The sequence below is a fragment of the Podarcis cretensis genome (assembly GCF_951804945.1).
Source record: "Podarcis cretensis genome assembly, chromosome: 3".
Lineage (NCBI taxonomy): Eukaryota > Metazoa > Chordata > Lepidosauria > Squamata > Lacertidae > Podarcis > Podarcis cretensis.
This window is the reverse complement of record NC_137172.1, coordinates 110,489,153-110,511,931: the sequence shown is the minus strand read 5'-3', so window position 1 is coordinate 110,511,931 and position 22,779 is coordinate 110,489,153. Positions and strand designations below refer to the sequence as shown.

Here is a 22,779-nt window from a genome sequence, read left to right as displayed (position 1 = left end):
GGCTAAACATGCCCAGCTCCCTTAGCCATTCCTCATAAGGCATCGTTTCCAGGCCTTTGACCATTTTGGTTGCCCTCCTCTGGACACGTTCCAGTTTGTCAGTGTCCTTCTTGAACTGTGGTGCCCAGAACTGGACACAGTACTCCAGGTGAGGTCAGACCAGAGCAGAATACAGTGGCACTATTACTTCCCTTGATCTAGATGCTATGCTTCTATTGATGCAGCCCAGAATTGCATTGGCTTTTTTAGCTGCCGCGTCACACTGTTGGCTCATGTCAAGTTTGTGGTCAACCAAGACTCCTAGATCCTTTTCACATGTACTGCTCTCAAGCCAGGTGTCACCCATCTTGTATTTGTGCCTCTCATTTTTTTTTATTTTTTTTTGTCCAAGTGCAATACTTTACATTTCTCCCTGTTAAAATTCATCTTGTTTGTTTTGGCCCAGTTCTCTAATCTGTCAAGGTCGTTTTGAAGTGTGATCCTGTCCTCTGGGGTGTTAGCCACCCCTCCCAGTTTGGTGTCATCTGCAAATTTGATCAGGATGCCCTTGAGTCCATCATCCAAGTCGTTGATAAAGATGTTGAATAAGACTGGGCCCAAGACAGAACCCTGTGGCACCCCACTAGTCACTCTTCTCCAGGATGAAGAGGAACCATTGATGAGCACCCTTTGGGTTCGGTCAGTCAGCCAGTTACAAATCCACTGAGTGGTAGCATAGTCAAGACCGCAGTAGTGTTATTAAATCCGCCTTGCTGTGCCCCTGAGCTCAAGCTTCCCCTACGCTGGAGTGCCCTTTGAGTGCAGAGGCAGAGAAAGCATCTGTTTCTCTGCACCCTCTCCGGCTTAGAAGTATTCTGGGATGAGAGCTTTTTCTCTGATCCCACCATCCACTTTCCCAGCTATAGAGCCTGAGAGAGGAGCAGATCCACACCCCACAAAAAAGCCTCCTGTTACATCTCAGAGATGTAGCATGAGGCCTATGGAGTAAAAGGTCATGGTAACAACCTTTTTTTGGGTTGGGAAAGACAGAGGCAAACCCAGGTGGCAGAGGCACATTGGCTTGCCACCGTGCCCTATGGCATTCTGAGTTTGGGCTGTGTGTCAGGCACAGAGGCAGGTTAGTGAGAGTGCAGCATCAGCCGCCCCCTTCCATTTCTGTGGCGTAATGGTTAGAGTGATGGACTCTGACCTGAGAGAGCAGGGTTTGAACCCCCACTCAGCCATGAAGCTCACTGGGTGACCTTGGGCCAGTCATCATCTCTTAGCCTAACCTGCCTCACAGGGCTGTCGTGGGGGTGAAACGGGGAGAAGAAAAACCATGTACACCACTTTGAGATCCTTGGAAGAAAAGGCAGCATAGAAACCTAATTTTAAAAAACGGAGAGGGTTGTTATAATCTGTCTTGCTTTGCTCACTGTGGGCTGCAGAAGGTCTATATATTTGCCTTTCCCCTTTATATAGCAGGGCTTTGTCATGAAGTCCATTGAGAGCGTTTGCTTCTGTATCTAAGTATTCAAATGGCTCAAGAGAAGAGACACCGCGCCATCAAAAATATTAGAAACAAGTAGATAAGTGAATAGTCAATCACTGCCTATTGAAGATGAGAAGGCGAAGCACTAGAGTTTGGAGTGATATTTGTACGACAATAAGGGTTGTGGGAGAGGGGAGGAAGTCATAGCTGTCAACTTTTCCTTTTTCTTGCGAGGAATCCTATTCAGAATAAGGTAATTTCCCTTAAGAAAAGGGAAACATTGACAGCTATGGAGGAAGTGAGACCCCTTCCATTGGCCTGCCTGGGACCAGCTTGAATATGGCTTCTCTCTTCCCATGGCTGTTCTACCGGATCACCATAAGAATTTCTGTAACATTATTTAAATACAGTGGTACCTTCGGGTTAAGAACTTAATTCGTTCTGGAAGTCCGTTCTTAACCTGAAACTGTTCTTAACCTGAGGTACCACTTTAGCTAATGGGGCCTCCCGCTGCTGCTGCGCAATTTCTTTTCTCATCCTGAAGCAAAGTTCTTAACCTGAGGTACTATTTTTGGGTTAGTGGAGTCTGTAACCTAAAGCATCGGTAACCCGAGGTACCACTGTATTAGTAGCTAAATTGCCTCTATTTTCCCATGACTCAGGCATCTTTTCTTCTTTTTGCATCATGGCCTCTGCCTGTGTTTTGTTTTTATACTAGTTTATAAAGAGTACACCTTGTATTCTCCAAGCCATACTGTATTAATTGCCTCTATTTTCCCATGACTCCGGCATCATTTCACATCATGGATAAGCCTCTGCCTGTGATGTTTTTTTATATTAGCTTATAAAGAGTACACCTTGTATTCTTTAATTATTAATTATTAATTATTAATTAATTAGTTTCTTCATCAATTCTTACTTAATTAGAGCTTAGGGACTGCTTGTATCAGAAGACTTGTATACTACAGTACCTAGCGTGCCAAGCCAGCTTCATCATTAAAGTTGAATGAGTCGGTTAGGTTTTTATCTCTATCTCTTAAACACTTCCTGCTGCACTAGATGTACTATCAGGAATCTGTGTCCATGCTTTTACTGACACAAATGTGAGTTGCAACACCCTTTTGCCGCTGACTTTTCCGTAAGTTGGTGTGGGTGTTGTGAGCTATGAAGGAACCAGGCAGTGTTGAACCCCAAGACATGGGACCTTTCACGAGAAGCAAAAGGGAGAATAGTCAGTTGGATAGCTCAGTTGGTTAGAGCATGGTGCTGATAACGTCATGGTTGCAGGTTCGATCCCCATATGGGACACCTGAATATTCCTGCATTGCAAGGGGTTGGACCAGATGATCCTCAGGGTCCCTTCCAACTCTACAATTCTATGATTCTAAAGAATACCGTCTTAAAACAATGGGTTTTTCTAGGTGCTTACTGCCTTTTGCAGGTATGACAAAACTGGATGGCAGTAGGGCTTTATCCCAAAACATGGAGCACTGCAATGTCACATCTTCAAGGGATTGCCTCCACTTAAAATATGTCTAGTGAAATGCACACAGGGCAGTTTTACGCTTGTGATGTTTGAAAACTTCTTAATGTGTCTGACTACATGTCTCTTTTATGGCCTACTTTGCTTCTTCATATTCAGTTTCCATGGTCCACAGGATCACCAGTTGAATTAAGTGGAACAGGAATTCTTTATGCTCGGTAACCGTAAAACTTGTAGAGCAACTGGTAAGGGTGGCTTAACAAATGCTTGCATAATTTGTCAGCTGTATTTTTTATTAGATGATATTGTCAGTTTGTCCCTTACCTTGTCATATTCCCCACCTTTGCCTAATGTTTTTTATACTGAAATCCATTAAACTGAACAATACTAGGTAGTACTTCAATAAGCTTGTGACAACTCATATCACATTCTCAATATAGGTTTGTGCAATTGTATTCTTTGTTTCTGAACATGGTACAAGGTATTCAATATTCATATAACAAACAGAATCATGCCGTGTATGTGTGTGTAGATAGATAGATAGATAGATAGATAGGTCATTTGACTTCTACCCTTCAAATACTTTTAGTTTATGAGATATCTTTTTAAGAAGAGCAGTTTGTCAAACCCTAGATTACCAGCAATTCAAATTTATTAAGGCTAAAGGTCTTCCAGTATTTGGCAGTACAATCCCTGGCTGTTGTTAAACAATGAGAAATAAGTTCTTTACTTTTCAAATCCTGTTATGTTTCCATAAAAAGATTCAAAACTGCCAGGTAGAAAGATGGAATAATAGTTAGAATAGAATAGAATTTATTAATTTCGGTCACAGACCAGTTGCAGCTCACATTCAATATCAGAGAAGTCATAAAACACGATAGGGATACATTTGAATTTGCAATTGGGTATAACAGGGGCAATACAGATATAGCAGCAATTAAAAATATGTAAGTTAAATCTTAATCACTAAAATATAACCTAAAATTTTCATTTAAGGCCTTAGTCATTATGGTAGCACAGCTTGTTCCCTAAGTTTTATGGCAGTTGCACAGAATTTGGCCACCTTTGGCATGATCTCTGGAATCTTGTCCTCTACCAGGGATTTTAGACATTGAAGTTCGGACCCATTTGGAGATTTTTGTATAGCAGGGGTGATAAATCCCGAGCATATATCCCCGTAGAAACAACAGCATAACAAGGCACGAGAGACAGTTTCTACCTTCATCAAGTCGCAGGGGCAGACTCGTTCTAAGTATGGTTTACCCTTGAATCTGCCCTGCAATAAGGCAGATGGCAGCTCGTTGAATCTAGCGAGGGTAAACGACTGCCTGTATTTAGGTATTTGTAATTTTGACAGATATTTTGCTGTGGTGAACCCTCTTTCCCATTGTCTTTTATTGCTGGGTGTTTATTCATCTCACTCACGTGACATTGCAGTTCCACATCCCAAATTCGTTGGTGGATTATTGCTCTAGCTTTCTCATAACCTACAGCTATTGGGGCCTGTGAGGAAAACCCCAAGCCTCTTAGCTTTTTGTGCAGAAATAATAGTTTATTTAAGTTATCCAAGAGATGTCAGTGAACACATTCCAAAAAACAGCTATCTTTGAGCAGTCCTGCCACATGTGTTTATACATACCCACTACGTGGCAGCCCCTCCAACACCGTGAAGATGCACCTGGATACACAAAGGAGGGCTGTTGTGGAGTAAGGTACCAGCCACGTACAAACGTTAGAGAGAGGTCTTGAGTTTGACTTGACAAAGACTTGTACGGGTTCATGGCCTGCAGACCATTCCACTACTGTATGTCCCACCCTGACTTTTGACTCGGACACCAAAGGAGGCGTTAATAAGAAGTTCACCTTCAAGGTAGAGACCAGTGAAAATTTCCATAACTCTTTCTTCAGGACCACTGCTGACTGCATGGACTAGTTGCAAAAATTAGCATGTCATGAGCGTAGAGCCCCAAATCAGTTTAAAGCTCCAATCTTGACTGCCATAGTTCCCTCAAGCATATGGCTAGTGGTTTCACAGTTAAAGCAAACAGTGGGAGCTGGGGACAGCCCTTCCTTGTCGACTTTGTGATAATTTCGCTGTATTCATCAAAGAATAGCAGGTTACCTACCTAATAATAGTTGCAAGATCACACTTGTCCTTGAAACATGTGATGTGTTGTGCCATCTCAATGTTAGAAGATTTTATTTATTTATTTGCTTGTTCTGTATTGTGAGTGCTTCTTAATTTGGTGGAATTGCATGCCTCGTTTGTTTTAAAATTTTAAAATAATTACCACCTATGTAAAGCAAAGTTCCCTGACACTTTTAGGCCCAGGGGAACTTTTTGAAATTCAAGTAACTCCAACAACAACTGGTGATGCTCAGAAACACACACCCCTCCCCCCCCCCCCAAAAAAAACCAGGTAACACACACACACACACACACCAAAAAAACATAGACAAAAAAGTAGGCAACCTATCTCCCCAGCAAAAATAATAATATGAATTAAGTAAATATAAAAATTGGGTTATGAGCCTTGGTGGGTGGGTGAAGGTGACATAATGGCCACAAGCACCAGCTTTGGGATTTCAAACTTAAGACAACAATAACCTAAAAGCTAGTGCATGGTATTCTTGTCAAAGGCCTATACTGCCATTGTGACCAGACAGTATTTGAATGCACTTCATTACCCACTAATAAAACATACAAGGATGAAAGGGTTTTGTGTATGTTCATCTTGCAACACAATGCATTACAACATTACCAGCCATACTAGTTAATTTGCAGATGGCATCTGTAGCGTTTGTTCATTTATTACAATGCATGTACATAGTTTATATGCTCTGGTAACCTCAAGGTTGGAGACTCCTTTGGTGCACTCTGTGGGGAAAGTGTTTGGAAACTCAGCACTGCGGAATGCAGTGGCAAGGCTATTAAACTGGTATCTGCTCAGGAGCTTATACAACTTGGGTTATTTGGTTAGACAACCAGTACTTTCTACTAGCCTGGTGTCAGGTTTCACCATAATATAGTGGTACCTTGGGTTAAGTACTTAATTCCTTCTGGAGGTCTGTATTTAACCTGAAACTGTTCTTAACCTGAAGCACCACTTTAGCCAATGGGGCCTCCCGCTGCCGCCGTGCCGCTGGAGCATGATTTCTATTCTCATCCAGAAGCAAAGTTCTTAACCTGAAGCACTGTTTCTGGGTTAGTGGAGTATGTAACCTGAAGCGTATGTAACCCAAGCTTCTTTATGAGCACCCACTGCTTGCAGCATTCTGCTTACTGACCAAGTTTCTATAATGCCACCCTGGCCAGGGAGATAAGGCCATCAAGATGTTTCAAAGGCTTCTTCCAAACCTAGAGCCAGAAAGGAGATGAACCCTACTCCATCTTCATCTCTGTGATCATAGAGTTGGAAGATGCCACGAGGGAATGCAAGAATCTTTTACCCAATGTGGAGCTCAAACCTATGACCCTGGGATTAAGAGTCTCATGCTGTACCAACTGAGCTATCCAACTGAAGCCTGGATTGGTCTTGGCTCTGTGCTTATTAACAGCCATAACAGTGTCTGTCTTGGATCTCAAGCTTCAGAGATAGATGGAGGAGGCAAGGCATTCGCTGACTTGATCTGGCATGTGCTCCACACCCGAAATGCCCACTGGACACAGAGACAAGACAATAAGGCAGTGCACCTCCCCCTTCCATTTCAAAGGGAAAAGGGAAGAGGTGTGTGGATTTGCCCCCCCCCCCCTCGAGTCTCACAGGTGCTCCTAGATTTGAGTGTCCAGGAATGTAGGGGCAGAAGAAACTGATGTCTCTCTACTTCTCCCTTCCAAGTTAAGGTGGAGGTGTGTGGATTTGGTCCACCTCTGCACCCAAGCATTCTCATGTTGGAGTTCCCTTGACTGCAGTGGCAGAGAAAGCATCTGTTCTCCACCCTGCTACAGCTTTTGAAATGTTATGGGGTGGGAGCTTTTTTCTGACCCACTCCCCTTTCTAGCCCCAAGCCTAGGGCCTAAGAAAAGACCAGGAGAACATCCTCTCATCTCTTGTGTTTCAGAGTTGTAGTACAAGATCACGAACAAGCCTGGGGGCGGGAGGAGCCATCATGGCCATGACAAATTTTTGGTTGGCAAGTGTGGTCAGCAAAAATGTGTTGACCCTGTGATGAAGCAAAAAACGTGAAGTACAGAAAGCCTACCCAATTGTAGATACCAAGCAAATAACAGACATCTCTACTCATTGAATTTATGGCTACTAGTCGATATTTATAAACTGCTTCCCAACATGTTTCCGAAGTAGTGCATATTCACTTCTGAAACTCCTACTGAATATAGTAGGGCTTGTTAGTGAAACTTGTGCTGGTTATGGGAGAGGAGTCAGGAAATAGCAGTGAAAACTCCTTGATTGCACATCCAGAGTTAAAGTTACATCACCCGTTAACAAGCAGCACTCAGTATATTATTAGGGACATATAGAAAGCACAAAACATAATGCAAGTGCCCTGACAGCTCCATCTCACAGCCCAACATCCAAGCATCACACTCAATTGCATTGGTGCACAGCTCCATGTTATGGGATGGTACCACTAAATGGCATAGAAATACGTTTGCCCCAATTGAGGTGATATGCCAAAACGTGTATTGTACTGTTGGGTGTATTGCATTTTCTCACCCATTTTTGTATTTTCAGCATTATTTTGAAACTTGGCTTCGAGTTTTCAGAGTGCTGCCCTTCTCTTTTATTTTGAGCTTTACTTGCCTTTAAATTATCTGGGCACTGGATGTCAGAATGTCTGAAGGAGTACCACTTAATGTGTATACCGCCACCGCCCCCAACGTTGGGGACTGACAGCTTGAGGTTTTCTGTGGATGCTCAGAATTGGGCCCGAACCATTTCCTTACTTGCAACTTCCCTTTGAAACTCCTTTTTGAAATAGGAATGTCTTCCAGGAGAAAGGTTAAGTCTTTTTTCTTTCTTATAAAAAAATATTATATAGATTGATGCTGGTGCTGATTTAATTTATCTATTTTGATAGTTTTGTCAAATTGAACTTTAAATGTTTTGTAGGTTGGGTTGTGGAAAAACAGAATAAAAAGATCTGTCTTGTGCTTCTGTAACCATCTATAGGTTTGCGTCTTCATTTGGTTTTATGTCTGTTTAACGTCCTATTTGTGTCTTTAGTCAGCTGATTACACGTTATGTGACTACATCAGTCTCTCTCCCATGGCTTTTTCCAGAACCCATGAATGTGGTTTCTGTCAACAACAGTATTCCTGTATTGTGTTCATTTGTATGTCTTGAACCCTTTTAGGAGCCTCTGCTTTGTTTTGTTTTGTTTTGCTTTGCTTTGCTTTTTTTTCTTAAACCCTAATCTGTGTAGTTCTAGGATCCTATAGCAAATAAATAGGGTGACATTGCCAACAAATACAATAAATGATCACCCTCATGTCATTCTAAAGTTTGTGTAGAATGGGGCCAAGACGCATAATGCAGCCTGTTCATAAGACATGCTGTTTGATCACACTCTGCCGACCCATTCAAAGGTGAGAGCAGGATACTGAGAAACGTGTGCTCTTTCAATCAGTGTTGTAGGTTTTCCATGAAAAAACGTTGCATTTCAGAATATTATTTTCAGTCGCTGACATGTTTACATGATGGATTTCAACCGTATTGAGTAATGCAAGTATGCCACATGGTTGATTAAACATCTCAGTATCTAAAACTAGCTGAACTACTAACATGATTTAATTAACGAATTGCCATTTGCTCCAATTGAGGGCTAAAGAGCAGTTTTCACTGAGAAAAAAGCAGCGGGACTAAGAGGAAGTGTGGATAAGCCCTGTGTGGGAGCACATATAGTCGAAAACTTTCTGCTACACATCATCCTTTGGACCTTTCTAGGACAGTAAAACACTTTTCCATGACCATACAGAATATCCAGATAGCATGCAAACTTTTTTCTAGTCCCTTTTCTAGTTAATGCACACATACACTTATTTCAAGACTTTCCCTAGACCTGGATTATGTTAAACATAGTCAGAAAACAAATAAAAGATACGAGTATGTGTATAACTGAAATCGCCACCCAAGTCTATTTAAAGTTTGTCAACATTCAACTATCTCTACAGTGCTGGTCCATGAATTTATTGCCTCTGCATTCATAACTTAAAAAAAAAAATGTGTGCAAGTCTCTAATCATGTTTTTTTTATATGTCTTTGAATTAAAACATGTCTCTGTTTCACATCAGGCCTGCATATATTATCATATAAAGATAGGCGTATCGGATGTATGTTAATAGCCCAGCAAATTTAAAAATGCCTTCCAAGTACAGTGGTACCTCGGGTTACAGACACTTCAGGTTACAGACTCTGCTAACCCAGAAATAGTACCTTGAGTTAAGAACTTTGCTTCAGGATGAGAACAGAAATCGTGCAGTGGCAGCAGGAGGGCCCATTAGCTAAAGTGGTACCTCAGGTTAAGAACAGTTTCAGGTTAAGAACGGACCTCCAGAACAAATTAAGTTCTTAACCTGAGGTACCACTGTATGTACACCTGACCAACACTCTGCATTTCTCTGTGGAAATGTGTGATCAGGGTGGATTTGACTATGAACAGTGCTGCATGATGGGCCAAAGCTAGTAGAATCTTTTCAGAGCAAACGTCAAGCATACATTTCATCTGAAGCAAGTGCAAAGTGTTCCGTCTTTCTGAAGTGTTAATGTATCCACTAGCAGCTACTATTTAATATTATTATTTATTAAATTTGCATACTGCCCATCATCTATAGTAGCACTCAGGGCAGTTCGCAACAAGCCACTAGGCCTGTTACTATGGGAACAGGTGGGCCTTCCTATTTACCCCTCAGGGACTCCTCAGAGTTTAGCACAGGCTTTTGTAGGTTTCCCACCAAAAAAAAGGGGGTGCTGTGAATTTGACGTCTCACCTCCCAAGAGACAGTTCTTCTAACACCGCTCAGAAGATGAAGGGAGCCTTAAGCGTCCCTTTATATTGTGTATATAACTAAGTTATTTTTTAAAAAGACTGAAGGGGTGAGAAGACTCAAAAGAGCCTGTCCCCCCCCCCCTTGTCATCGCCTTTCCTTGAAATGAGCCATTTTTAGTGAGGGTCTTTGGTTTCTAATGAAGGAGCTTTTTTGAATCCTGGAAGAGCTTGGAGGAAAGGCTGTAAAGGAGGAAAGGCCTAGAAGAGAGCCCGAAGGCGCCCGTTCCTTCAAAAAACACATTTCTCGATGGGGTTGAGAGGACTGGAGAAATGGATGGGCCATCTCCCCAGGGAGACGTGGAAGGAGATCATGGCCTACATGGAAGGAGGGCACATGCCTTCGCGGCAGGGAGGAGAACGCCAAGAGGCGCCCAGGCGGCACGGGGCAGAGCTGGTGATCAACGTTTTGAAAGAGAAGAGCGGGCCGAGCTCGCCGAGGAGAGGCGACGAAAAGGAGCAGCCCCGAGACGGGGGAGAGGGGCGACCCAACGGCCAGAGCGGAATAGCATTGTCTTTGGAGGGATCCGCGGAGGTAACCCATGGTCCCAAAGGGTTTTAACAGGCGACTTCTCAACGTGCCACGTTAATGGCTTCCGTGGTGCCCAGAATGATGTTCCCATCGCACGCCGTCCTGTTTGCAGGCTTTCCTTCATCATCCTGTGAGGACAGGATGCTGGGCTAGGTGGGCCTTGGGCCGGATCCGGCCAGGCTCTCCTCACATTCTTAATGCGCCATTTGGGGGCACCAAATCTGGAGAGTAGTATGGGGAGAGTGCCTTTCAGCGCCTTGACAGCTAAATTACACGGTGCTGCAGTGCTATCTAATATCTATATGAAACCTCTGGGAGTGATCATTGGGATCATTGCCATGCGTATGCTATGTCTCCTTAGCGTCTTAATTGAGAAAGGTTGCATGGCCCCTGGGGCATTGCTTGGACGCAGTGGTGAGATGGATGAAGAAGAACGTGGTGAGCTTAAATCCTGGCAGAACAGAGGCACTGTGGGTGAGCAGTTCCCACATCCAATAAATTGTTCAATTGCTTGCTCTGGGCGGGGTTGCACTGCTCCTTGAAGGAGCAGGTTTGCAGTCTGGCAGCTGCTCTGTCACTGGAGGTGCAGATAGTTTCTGTAGCTAGGAGTACCTTTTACCAACTGCAGTTGGTATGGCAAATACAACCATTCCTGGACCAGCAGAGTCTCGCCACAGTAGTTTATGCATTTGTTATTTCAAGAACGGAATAGTGGAATGTGCTTTATGTGGCACCTGATCCGGAAGCTGCCGTTCAGTCAGATTGTTGCAGTGTGATTGCTGACAAAAGTGAGGTCTTGTCAGCATATAACACCTGCGCTCAGATATGCACTGGTTGCCAATCTGCTGCTGGGCCAGGTTCAAGTGTGTTAGTATTTTTAAAGCCCTTAACAACTTGGGGCCAGTTTCTTTATCAGATTGCCCACATTATCAATATGCCCACATTGACAGCTTTGATCTGTAGAACTGGCCCTGTTAAAGGTGCCACATAATACCTGTTGCAGATTTGTAAGAAATTGATATTTAGTTGTGGCAGCACCTACTCTCCGGAACTCCCTTCCTATTGACACCAGGCAGGTGCCTTCTAGAAATGCTTTTATTTAGACAAGCCTACCCAGACATGTAGGGATGTGGGTGGCGCTGTGGGTTAAACCACAGACCCTAGGACTTGCTGATCAGAAGGTCGGTGGTTCGAATCCCTGTGCTGGGGTGAGCTCCCGTTGCTCGGTCCCTGCTCCTGCCAACCTAGCAGTTCAAAAGCACGTCAAAGTGCAAGTAGATAAATAGGTACCGCTCCTGCGGGAAGGTAAACGGCGTTTCCGTGCTCTGCTCTGGTTCGCCAGAAGCGGCTTAGTCATGCTGGCCACATGACCCGGAAGCTGTATGCCAGCTCCCTTGGCCAATAAAGCAAGATGAGCGCCACAACCCCAGAGTCGGCCACGACTGGACCTAATGGTCAGGAGTCCCTTTACCTTTACTTTACCCAGACATGTAGCATGTTGATGTATGCTTTACTCCAGGCATCCCCACCTGCTGCCCTCCAGATGTTTTGGCCTACAACTCCCATGATCCCTAGCGAACAGGACCAGTGGTCAGGGGTGATGGGAATTGTAGTCCAGAACATCTGGAGGGCTGAAGGTTGGAGATGCCTGCTTTAATCTGTTTATAATTTATTGCTGGTTCTAAATTTTTTTCGATGTTTTAAAGAGTTGGTTTCTACTGATCCTTTTGTTGTTTTATTCTCTTTGTCAACTGCTTTGAGGTTTTGGAGCTTTATTTTACAATCAAGCAGTGTATAAATTTTATGAAATAAATAAAATAGCACATGTTCCTGGGCATCAGGGACTAAAATGCAACATTTAAATACAAGGCAGAAATTAAAAGCATCAACAAGAGCAATAAAATGCAGCATAAAACACCATTTTGGGGCAGATAGAAATACAATTGGTAGCCCAATAAAATAAAACCAAAAGTGAATCTTATAGAACAATTTTCTCTTAAAGTTGGCTGGTTTTAAAAAAAGATATCTGCCTGGCCCTGAAAAGATAACAAAAAGGGCATTAGGCAAGCCTCTTGGGAGACGCTCTTTTCATGGCTAGTATTGCCAGCACCGAAAGGACTCCCCCACCCCAGTACTTTTTCATGTTTCGCTGTTACTCCCCTTGGCATGGCAACTGTATGTTGAGAAATGTGCCTGTTGCAGCAAACACTGGTAATACCTGTGTAACCTTAGTAAACCCAGTTACATTAAGGAAGTGCCTCAGGGTAGTTCAATGATTTTTTGTGTTCTATATAATGGAAGAATCTTCAAAGCACAGTACTAGGGTGAGGGATACTTGGCCTCCAAAGGAAGGGAAAAATGCATAATAAGGAATTTGAATATGAAGATAGCAGAGAGGACGATGTAGAGTACAGTAGGCAAAAAGTAAGACAAATGGAAGGTCCCCTTGAAAAAAAGGAGACATTCACCCAGTGAGATCATGCCATAATCAATGCCCACTTAATTATTATTATTTATTTATTTCTAACCCACCTATCTGGCTGGGTTTCCCCAGGCACTCTGGGCAGCTCCCAGCAGAATATTAAAAACACGATAAAGCATCAAACATTAAAACCTCCCTAAACAGGGCTGCCTTCAGGTGTCTTCTAAAAGTCAGATAGTTGTTTATTTCCTTAGCATCTGATGGGAGGGCGTTCCACAGGGCGGGTGCCACTACCGAGAAGGACCTCTGCCTGGTTCCCTGTAGCTTCACTTCTTGCAGTGAGGGAACCGCCAGAAGGCCCTTGGAGCTGGACCTCAGCGTCCAGGCTGAATCATGGGGGTGAAGATGCTCCTTCAGGTATACTGGGTATATTCCTTCAGGTATATTCCAGCCTTGATACAACTTTGCTAATATGGTTCATTTCTATGACTAGGGGATATTGTATTTATATATTTTGAAATGGAAACTAAACCACTCTTCACTTGTAATCTTTCTGATTAGGATCAAAACATGATATTTATTTATAGATGGTGAGGGTTTGATCTTTCATGACCTAAACCAGACAATTGCAAAGTACATGTTGGCACTTCCTGTTGAAGGCAAAGTAAGGTGACTCCCTCTGTGTGGGGCTGGGGCAACACCTGAACCTTTCTGGGGCCCTGTTCTGGCCTGCTGCTTCAGATTCAGTGAAGGACACTATCCTGTCACCAGTGTTCAGCCCAGCGCGTTTTTGTGCACCGTGTTGTCATTTAGCTTTGAGCAGTGAAAACAGGATGGACCAGGTGGGTTATTAGCCTGATCCAGTACATTTCTCCTTAGACTCTATTTAGATACCAGGTATTGTTAGATACCAGATATTGTTTCCAAATACTAAATTGAACACAGAAACTCCTGGCATGCAGGGCTGGCCCAAAGCATTCTCACAGTGGCCAACTAGGTGCTGATGGGAAGCACCAACGCATAAGTTCAACAAGGTTAACATACGCAAGACTTATATATGCAGTTATGTTCTTGTTTCTTCATGTTCTTTATTCTTCTTGTTCCTGGTATCTCTTTCGGGCATTTAGTTCTCAACTTTCATGGCGCTAAATGAAAAAGACCCGCAGGTCCAAGTTGCAGGCTGTCAAACTTAGCTCTTGCTTAAGAATTGTTGGGAAGACATTTTTGTGCAGATCAGCTTGTCTAAATTCAGAGTCTCCCTTTTGTCATGGTGAAGCTAAATTAAAAGTCCATTCCATCTTATTGTCAGTAACTGGTATCTTGCTGTTCCTAAACACCAGGCGGCAATGCAGTACTTTTCTCTAACGTTGGAAAGATTTCAATATCTAGATACCCTGGGTCTATTTTTTGGTATACAAGGGGGCAGCATCCAACAATGTACAGTGTATGAAAAAAGGATACCACCAGGACTATTGGTGTATTTGGGCCAAGCCTAGCGTACTCCTTCAAGAGAGAGTGTTTCAACCCTCCTTGATAGATAATCTGAAGCAGTTGTTTTGTTATGCTATCAATAATTTCATGTATGGCCTAATGATCTAACAAGTGCTTTCCTGGGAAGAACAGTGAAAGGAGAAAAGCATTGTGATGTAGGAATTCATAGAGAAGGACAATGACATGAAAGTGGGTGCCAGGTGGATGGGTGCATGGTGATTTTGAATCTGTAAAAGCTGGGTTTTTTACTAGACAAAGCTTGTGCAATTTGTGATTAGGCTTGCCAGATTCTGAGTTCAAAAATTCCAGGTTTTATCCCCAGGGTATCTCAAGACTTGACTAGTGAAGGTGAGACTAATAGCACAAACTATTAATTTTGTGCTTGGTCTAGTTTGTTCTTGAAATTGAATTCTGGTGGACAAGTTGGGCCAGCAACAAATGGTTGTAGTGTTTGGAATGGTCCTATTCAGAATTCCTTCTGGCTATCTCTGCTCTTTTCCTCAGTATTCTATACCACTTATTACTTCGCTTCCTCAGTTTTCTATTTCCTTCCTTCTTCCCCAATAGATGATCAATATTCTGAAACCACTGACCATGTTTAGTCTTCCTTGTGTTGTTTTGGGGATCCCCCTGCATTGGGTTTTTTTCACCCTAAAGAAATTCGTACTTCTTTAAACATTTGGGTTCCCCCCACCTTCCCTCTTGTCCATGGATGGTGTGGTTTTGGCTACATAAGGATCCACAGTTTTCTGTTAATATAAAAGACAGAGGGACATGCAGGGAGGTGAGCATTAGATTCAAGTAAATACGGTACTTCAGAGTAATAAAACATAGGTTCGAATTGTGTTGCATAACAGGCACTTTTGCATCAAAATCCAAAATGACTTTTCAGATACCTGTTCTAACAAGAGCAGTGAAAAGCGCTAATCTATTCTTCCAAATAAGACACTTGTATGACATGTTTACATTTGCCACGGCCATCTGTCAACAAGTAATAAAGTTTACTTTTACAGACTGGAATATTGAGAAACGTACTAAAGAATCTGGCAAAAGTAATTGCAAAATGTAATAGGAATAGTAACTTGTGTTTGAAAGCATCCATTTGTCTTTTATAGCTATGTGGTCAAGTCTTATAAGTTGCAAAAAAAGGAAAAGGGAAAAAAAGAGGTTTATAGCTCCTTTTCTAGTCAAAAGCCTTGAACTTAAATAAAGGGGCCTAAATATGCCTAAAATATAGTCAAGCTTGAAAGCTGACCACCAGGAGGCCCTGTACCAAAGACTATTTTGTTGCATACTGGGCCCTCTAGTTTACTGATAATCTCAAGTTTTGCAAGAAGGTGCTTAACTAGGGGATTAATACAATCATATCCAGCCAAATAATTCCATGTGCATGTATAATAATGGTTCATTTTTAAATGATACTGGAACAGAGTAGACCAAGAGCAAATTAATAAATTGCCAGTGTTTCCTTCACTGAATTGAAGGTGCTGCTGGCCTGTTGTATTTTTTCAGGAAGGCAAGTTGCTGACTTGGGGTTATACAAATTCTCTTACAAGGGAGAGAAAGGTTGTTCCATAAGCATTTTTAGGGTTTCTGGTTAACTTTGGAAGAGAACAAAACTAGAGAAGAATCCTACACTGGCCAGTGATTTCATCTTGTCTTGGCCGCTGGCTGCTCTTCAGGGAGATGGGTGTGTGTGACCTGCAACCGTTTGTAAAAATGTGGAGGAATCTAGATCTTCCTGAACAAACCTCAAGAGCCCTCACAATTAATTTGCCCATTGCTTCATGTGGAAAGTTTTAAACCGCACGTAAATCATTTTAGTTTAATACTGAAACAATACTAGAAAAATGCTTACTCCAGAAAGATTTGTATAATGTTGAAGATACATGTTAATTTCATAAACTTGTTTAGGTGTGTATGGGCTCATTTGCCCAATGGGCAAGTCTAAAAATAGCTAGCCAAATACCAAATCTCTGTGTCTCATTATTAGCACAAAACCAAGCTCGTTTTAATGTACCGTATTTTTCGCCCCATAGGATGCACCGGCCCATAGGATGCACCAAGTTTTTTGGGGGGGAAATAAAGGGGGGGAAAATTATTTTTCCCCCCCCCCGGCGCTTGTGGGGCCGGCAGCGGGGAGAAGCGCTCTTCTCCCCGCCGCCCGCCTTAAGACCAGGTCCGGGGACAGCGGGAAGACGCGCTGCGCCTCCCAGCTGTCCCCGGAGCTTGCGTTTTTTTGGGGGGGAAATGAATAAAAAAAAATTATCCCCCCCCCAGCCGCGGCTGCCGCCCCAAGCGTTGCGCACACCTGCACGGGGCACCCTCCGGAGGGCTCCGCGTGCTCCGGGCGGCAGGCTACTGCCCCAAGCCTCGCGCGCTCGGCAGTACCTCCCGCCAGGTGCGCAAGGCTTGTGGACACTCGCCGGGGCTGCAGGCTGCTGCCCGCAAGCCTTGTGAGCCCGCGGGAACTCCCGCCGGGCTTGCAAGGCTTGCGGATAGCTTCCTGAAGCCTGGAGAGCGAGAGGGGTTGGTGCGCACCGATGCCTCTCGCTCTCCAGGCTTCAGCGAAAGCCTGCATTCGCCCCATAGGACGCACACACATTTCCCCTTCATTTTTGGAGGGGAAAAAGTGCGTCCTATGGGGCGAAAAATACAGTATGTTGAACACAATTACTTACCTTGAAGATCAACCTGAAGAGACCCCTTGTTTTTACAAACTTTTACAGCTTGGGGGAATATGTAATCTACCTGGTTAAGCAAGATTCCTGCCACGCCTGTAGTTGTTACTTTTCATTGGAGTTCTTCTATAAATTAGTTTTTGTCCTAAGCTACATGGCATCATTTATAAATTACCCATGTTGCTCAAAAACAGAGTGCACTCAACAAAACACTCTCACCCCACATATATAGCCTTTCTGGCAGAGTGCATTTATGGAAATAAGCTATCTGACAGGTCAACAGGTGGAATGTACCCCAAGTTTGGGGCTGCTAACCTATTTCAGAGAAAAGCAACAAAGAATTAACCACTTTTCTTCTGTTGGCAGTACACATATTAGTAGCACATAACTGGAAAGGATTAGAACATTTGCAGATATCTCACTGGAAACAGAATGTGTGGACAGCTGCTATATCAGGGGTGGAAACAAAGACTGCAAGCACTGAACAGTACAAGAGACACAGATGATGTTATTGAAATTTGGCATCCTCTTTTAAAATATTCCATTGATAATCCTGAAGAATGGCATCCACCCAAATCACAAACTGGACTTTGCCAAAACTTAATGGACTGATTTACCCTGAGGGAAGGAGTGGGGTAGATTGGGATGGGGGAATTCTTTGGAATTGTTTTTATACACTGAAAATCAATAAAACCTAGTGTAAAAAACAGAAAAGAGTGCACTTGTGTATTTATCTGCATTAATTTACATAAATTTTAGATTATTGGTAGTCAATTGCACTAATAATGCATAAATATTAAGCAGTGCTTATTAATATTTATCATTACTATTGCGAGTTTTTCATGGAAGTTGGTCATTTCAGTACCAAATGCTGATGCCCAAGGTACAAATGGTGGTTGTAAGCATGTGTTTCCAAATACTGGAATACTGTGACAGCTCTGCTCTGCAGTTTGATATGAAGAGGAAGAATGTTCCCAAGCTGCAGTCATTGGTCATTGGATGCCAGTGTCAATGAACCATTTCCTTGTGCTGATGTATTAAATCCTGCCTTCATTAATAATCATGAAGCAGTACAATAATAATGCTTCAAGGTAGCTCTGATTTCTGAGATTACAACATGCTAATAATTATTTCCGAAAGCTTTAGAATCCTCATTCTCCCACCCCTTCCCCTTTTGCACTTATCTCCTTAGTGTAAATGCTAGCTAAAGGCAATACTGCTCTGCTGTGTCCATTAGGCTTTTTCTCACATTATATCTATCAACATAAATAGTAATGCTAGCTGTTTTCTGGCTAATTATTATGAAAATGTGCTTGAATTTCTCTTCACATTTGATACTGAGGCAGGCCAGTGGTTCATCCAACTCAGGGCTCATCTAGACTTCCTTTTGCATCGGACTTTCCAGATCAGTGTCCAGGCGGTTCGGTTTTTATATATCCTGTCAATTTCCCCGGAAAACCTGGTGTTTAATGCTGAATCAGTACAAATCACAATCTGCAGAAAACTTGTTTGGCATTTATTCCAATTCAGCAGTAAACAGTGGGTTTTCCTTGAGGAAAGCAGTGGGACTTGTTCCTGGAAAGCACACAAGTCTTGATGAGACCTCAGCATTGCCTCTCTGATATAACAGGCAGTAGCTATTCATAGTTGGATGCAGGGCTTTCTCAGCACTGTTTTGAGATGCTGGGAATCAGACCTGGGACCCCTCTGCGTGTTAAGCAGATGTTCTACCACTGAACTTTGGCCTATCCATGATTAACATATTTGCATATTCATAGACCCTTTGTATTTGGGGGGAAAGACAATGCTGATAGAAGGCAAAGGAAGAGTGGGGCAGAGAGGGAGAGAGCAATATAGAGTAAAGTTTCACCAGATTCCATACAGTAAATAAAGGCACATGAACTAGAATATTTGTTTTCACTGAGACGGAGAAACTCCTAAGGAACCCACTCCAGGATGAGTCAGTAAATGTTTAGAGCAGTGTGCTCTTTCCTACAGACATGCTATTTTAAGCCAACAGAATCAGATTGATAGATTGTTCCTCCTGATTCAGACTGCAAGCGCAAATGAAGAGGCAAGCATCAAGTTGGTTCTAGGAAGCAGTAATTTTGTTCCATGCATTTCCATCCGTGTTTTTTGGTACAGCAAAAATGGCTCACTCAAGAAGTATACCAACACGCTCAGTCCCATCTAAGTATCTACTTATATCCCAGCCAAGACTCTTAATTTCAAATGGAGGGCAGGCATAGTTAGAAACAGGACAACCATGATGTGGCTGAGACTCAGACAATTGATGTATTACTGTGTTTAGAGCAAGATTTGTTTAAGGAACGCTGTAGTTTTATGCCCAAGTGAAGTAATTATTGCTATAACTTGCTTTATTTCCATTTTCAGGAAAATGGCGTCTCAAACGGAAGCATCTACAAACGAACATTTAATGAGTCCTTTGAACAAGCACCAATGTATGTGTCTATCCTTACGTATGCGGGTTTTGTCGTAGCAACGTCATTTGGTTACCTGCGAGACTTCTTGAGAGCTTGTGGACTTCAAAAAACTATTGTTGCTGTAGAGCGGGAAGAACAAAAGGTATATAGAATCAAAAACTGGTGAATGCTCTGATTCCTTCCCAAGCAGGAAGGGAATATCCAGAACAGGGTTGTAAGTGGAGGATTCGACTGTCACTTGCCCTTCAGATCTCAGGTTCCCATACTGCTTTCCATCCATCCCCCGACATAGGATGTCTCATGACGCATCTGTGGCAGAAGTCTGCATGTGTCAGGCCACAGTTGGAGAGAGATCCCTTACTGACAGTAGACCACCCATGTTTTAGATGCCTGCCTTTTTCATTTTGGAATTTCTTTCTAAAATATCCAAGTCATCTGACTAGTGTACTAAATAATGTGGAGCAAGATATAAATGGGTGCAGCCTGCTCTCCACCTTCCCCTGCAAAACAACAACAACAACCTTAATAGTATTTCAGATTTAGCACGTGTGATGTGAATATAATGCTTTTTTCTTTAAAATAAAATCTTCCTTAAATTGGATCTTATGAAGGATACAGGTGTGTGCTTGCAATTTTCCATAAGAATCAGGTGGCACCAAGTGAAATATTTTCTTGCACTGGTCAATAATTCTGGTGAGGTTCATTCAGAGGTGTTTGGAATCTGGGGGATGGGGAACGATACCTTGGCCTCTGCCAAGTGAGTGCAGACAGTACTGAGTTGTATGAACCAGTGTCCTGAGTCTATATAAAAGCAGCTACTGATGTTCCTCTTACAGGTAGGTAGCGGTGTTGGTCTGCCATAGTAAAAAAAAATAATAATCCTTCCAGTAGCACCTTAAGGACCAACTAAGTTTGTTATTGGTATGAGCTTTCGTGTGCATGCACACTTCTCCAGATACCAATGATGTTCCTCTGTGATAGGAAAAAACTCTGGCAAAGGTCCTGGAGAGATGCTTCCAGTTAGAATAAATAATACTTGCTGACTTGTACAAATAGTCTGATCTGGTATATGCAACTTTTTCCAGTATCCATTCTGCATTCTGCAAATTGAGTTAATTTGCATCTATCAAGTTCTAGGGGAAAGGCTGTTCAGACATAGACATAGACATAAATAAATATGAATGATCAGACTTGTCTTTTGAGTGCCACCCTGTGAATGCACATTCATAGCTATCTGACTTGCAGATGGATGGTCTCACATGCAGTTTTCAAGAGGTTGTGAATCTCTCAGCAAATAACTTTTTAAGGCATAGGGATAGTTGACACATTCTACTGAGAATCTCGCCTCTTACCATGATGAAAATGTAGATGTGAACCAGTCCTGGAGATGTGTCTGAAAAGCATAGGGTGTATTCCTATTAAGCATGTGCTCTTTTCTCTTCTTACCCTTCCTACGCTCACTGACCTCAACCTGAGAAACTGTGTGTTATCACCTCCAGTTACAGATAGTAGGGATGATCTCTTCTAAAAAACGGCAGAGCACGTTGCATTTTCTTCTGTTTATGTAAGAAAAATGCAACTTAGCATCACTGTCTGAAGCATTATGTTTTTCCTTTTGCAAATTGGTGGATCTAGCAGGGAATGCTTCCAGCACAGGGGGGAAATGCAGTGTTGAAGTAGTTTGGTTTCAGGGGGCAGGTATATTATGCAAGGAAGCGGACTTCTTACCAAACATCAAATGCCTGGTTCGAAGTTCATTGTTAATTTGCTTATTAGTCTTCAAATCACTTGTCAGGTAAATGGAATGGCAACCCATTTGATCTAACAGATAGCTTATTTTTCAGTGCAGAATCTTCCCTTTTAAGTACCACATGGCTGGCTGGCTGGCTGGCTGGCAGACACAGAAGTAGACTGTCCCTAAGGTATGGTGTTACAATCTCACAAGAATCACAGAATTGTAGAATTAGAAGGGACCATGAAGATCATCTGGTCCAGCCCCCTGCAATTCAGGAGTCCTCCCCACAGCCATCCCTGAGTGGTCTCAAACCACCAACCTTCTGATTAACAGCCAGACAAACTGACCCATTGTGCCACTGCTAGTGTGCTAAGTCCCCTTTTAATTTTACAAAGTGCTTTTCAGTCTTACCTGTTTTGATGGAGATATACATACATACATACATACATACATACATACCAGAACACCACCAATGAAAGTCTACCTCTTGCCAGTCTAGATCGCACTATATTTATCTTACTAAGACTTACAGCCTTCTCTAGTGTGGCAGACTTGGGGGTCGGTGACAGGCCTAAAACCCCTCCATATAACAACTAAAAAGTGCCCATCTTTAATCTCCAACCCCAAAGGCCAAGGAGGTAGATCTTAGAATGCTTCAGAGATCTCAAATTTTTAACTCTGTAGCAGGATGGAATGCTATAACTGGAGGACAATATCAGTTGTGCAGGGGTTTTTTTTTAATCCCACCTTTCATCTAAAGAACTTAGAACTACTGTTCTCTTATCATTGTTTTCCCCATCCCCATTTTATCCGTGCAGCAGCCCTGTAAGGTGGGTTAGGCAAAGAAAGTGACTAACTGGCCCGACAATATTTGGGAAGCTTCGTGGCAGAGTAGGGATTTGAATCTAGACTTCCTAATCTTACCTTAACACTGTAACTAGCAGACCACATGCAGTCATGTGTACAGCTGTTTTTTTATATATAATAAAAAAAAACCTTAATGATACATATATCCTTGAGATGTAACTTTGCACACTTCTTTTCCCTTTAAAAAACCTAGGATTTTGTACCACTTTATCAAGATTTTGAAAACTTTTTTACAAGAAACCTCTACGTGAGAATAAGAGACAATTGGAACCGCCCTATCTGCAGCGTTCCTGGACCAAAGTTTGATCTGATGGAACGTGTTTCAGATGATTACAACTGGACATTTAGGTGGGTCAGGCTAGTAAATACAGGTGATGATCGATGAAGAAAAATGTGTCTCTCACTCTCTTTCCATAGCTATCAGTGGAATTTTGTAATTACCTATTTTGTGATACCACAGAAATTATAGAATCACAGAATTGTAGAGTCTGGACAGATCTGTTTGGGAAGTCTTTTTATAAAGATTGTGTGCTTGAATTGTGACTCAAACCTAAAATTATTAATGGTTTCAACATAAGCCCTGTTCCTGTGTTACCTCACTTGCACAGAACTTGCATCTTGAAGCAGGGTTGCATTTCTGTCCTTGAT

At 42.6% G+C, this 22,779-nt stretch overlaps 1 protein-coding gene across 2 annotated transcripts in view; it reads left to right on the top strand.

Annotated features, from left to right (window-relative positions):
* The window catches only part of SPTLC3 (serine palmitoyltransferase long chain base subunit 3), a 65,167-nt gene that overhangs the window by 9,759 nt on the left and 32,629 nt on the right, over nucleotides 1-22,779 (top strand). The window contains exons 1-3 of one of the 2 annotated variants that reach the window (XM_079969881.1): nucleotides 9,815-10,494; nucleotides 19,480-19,671; nucleotides 22,325-22,479. In XM_079969881.1, the coding sequence (XP_079826007.1) occupies nucleotides 10,210-10,494; nucleotides 19,480-19,671; nucleotides 22,325-22,479 (632 nt within the window). In that variant the 5' untranslated portion in view covers nucleotides 9,815-10,209. Of the gene's footprint in view, nucleotides 1-9,814; nucleotides 10,495-19,479; nucleotides 19,672-22,324; nucleotides 22,480-22,779 lie in introns of those variants that run through there. The other variant, XM_079969882.1, reaches the window with a different exon arrangement.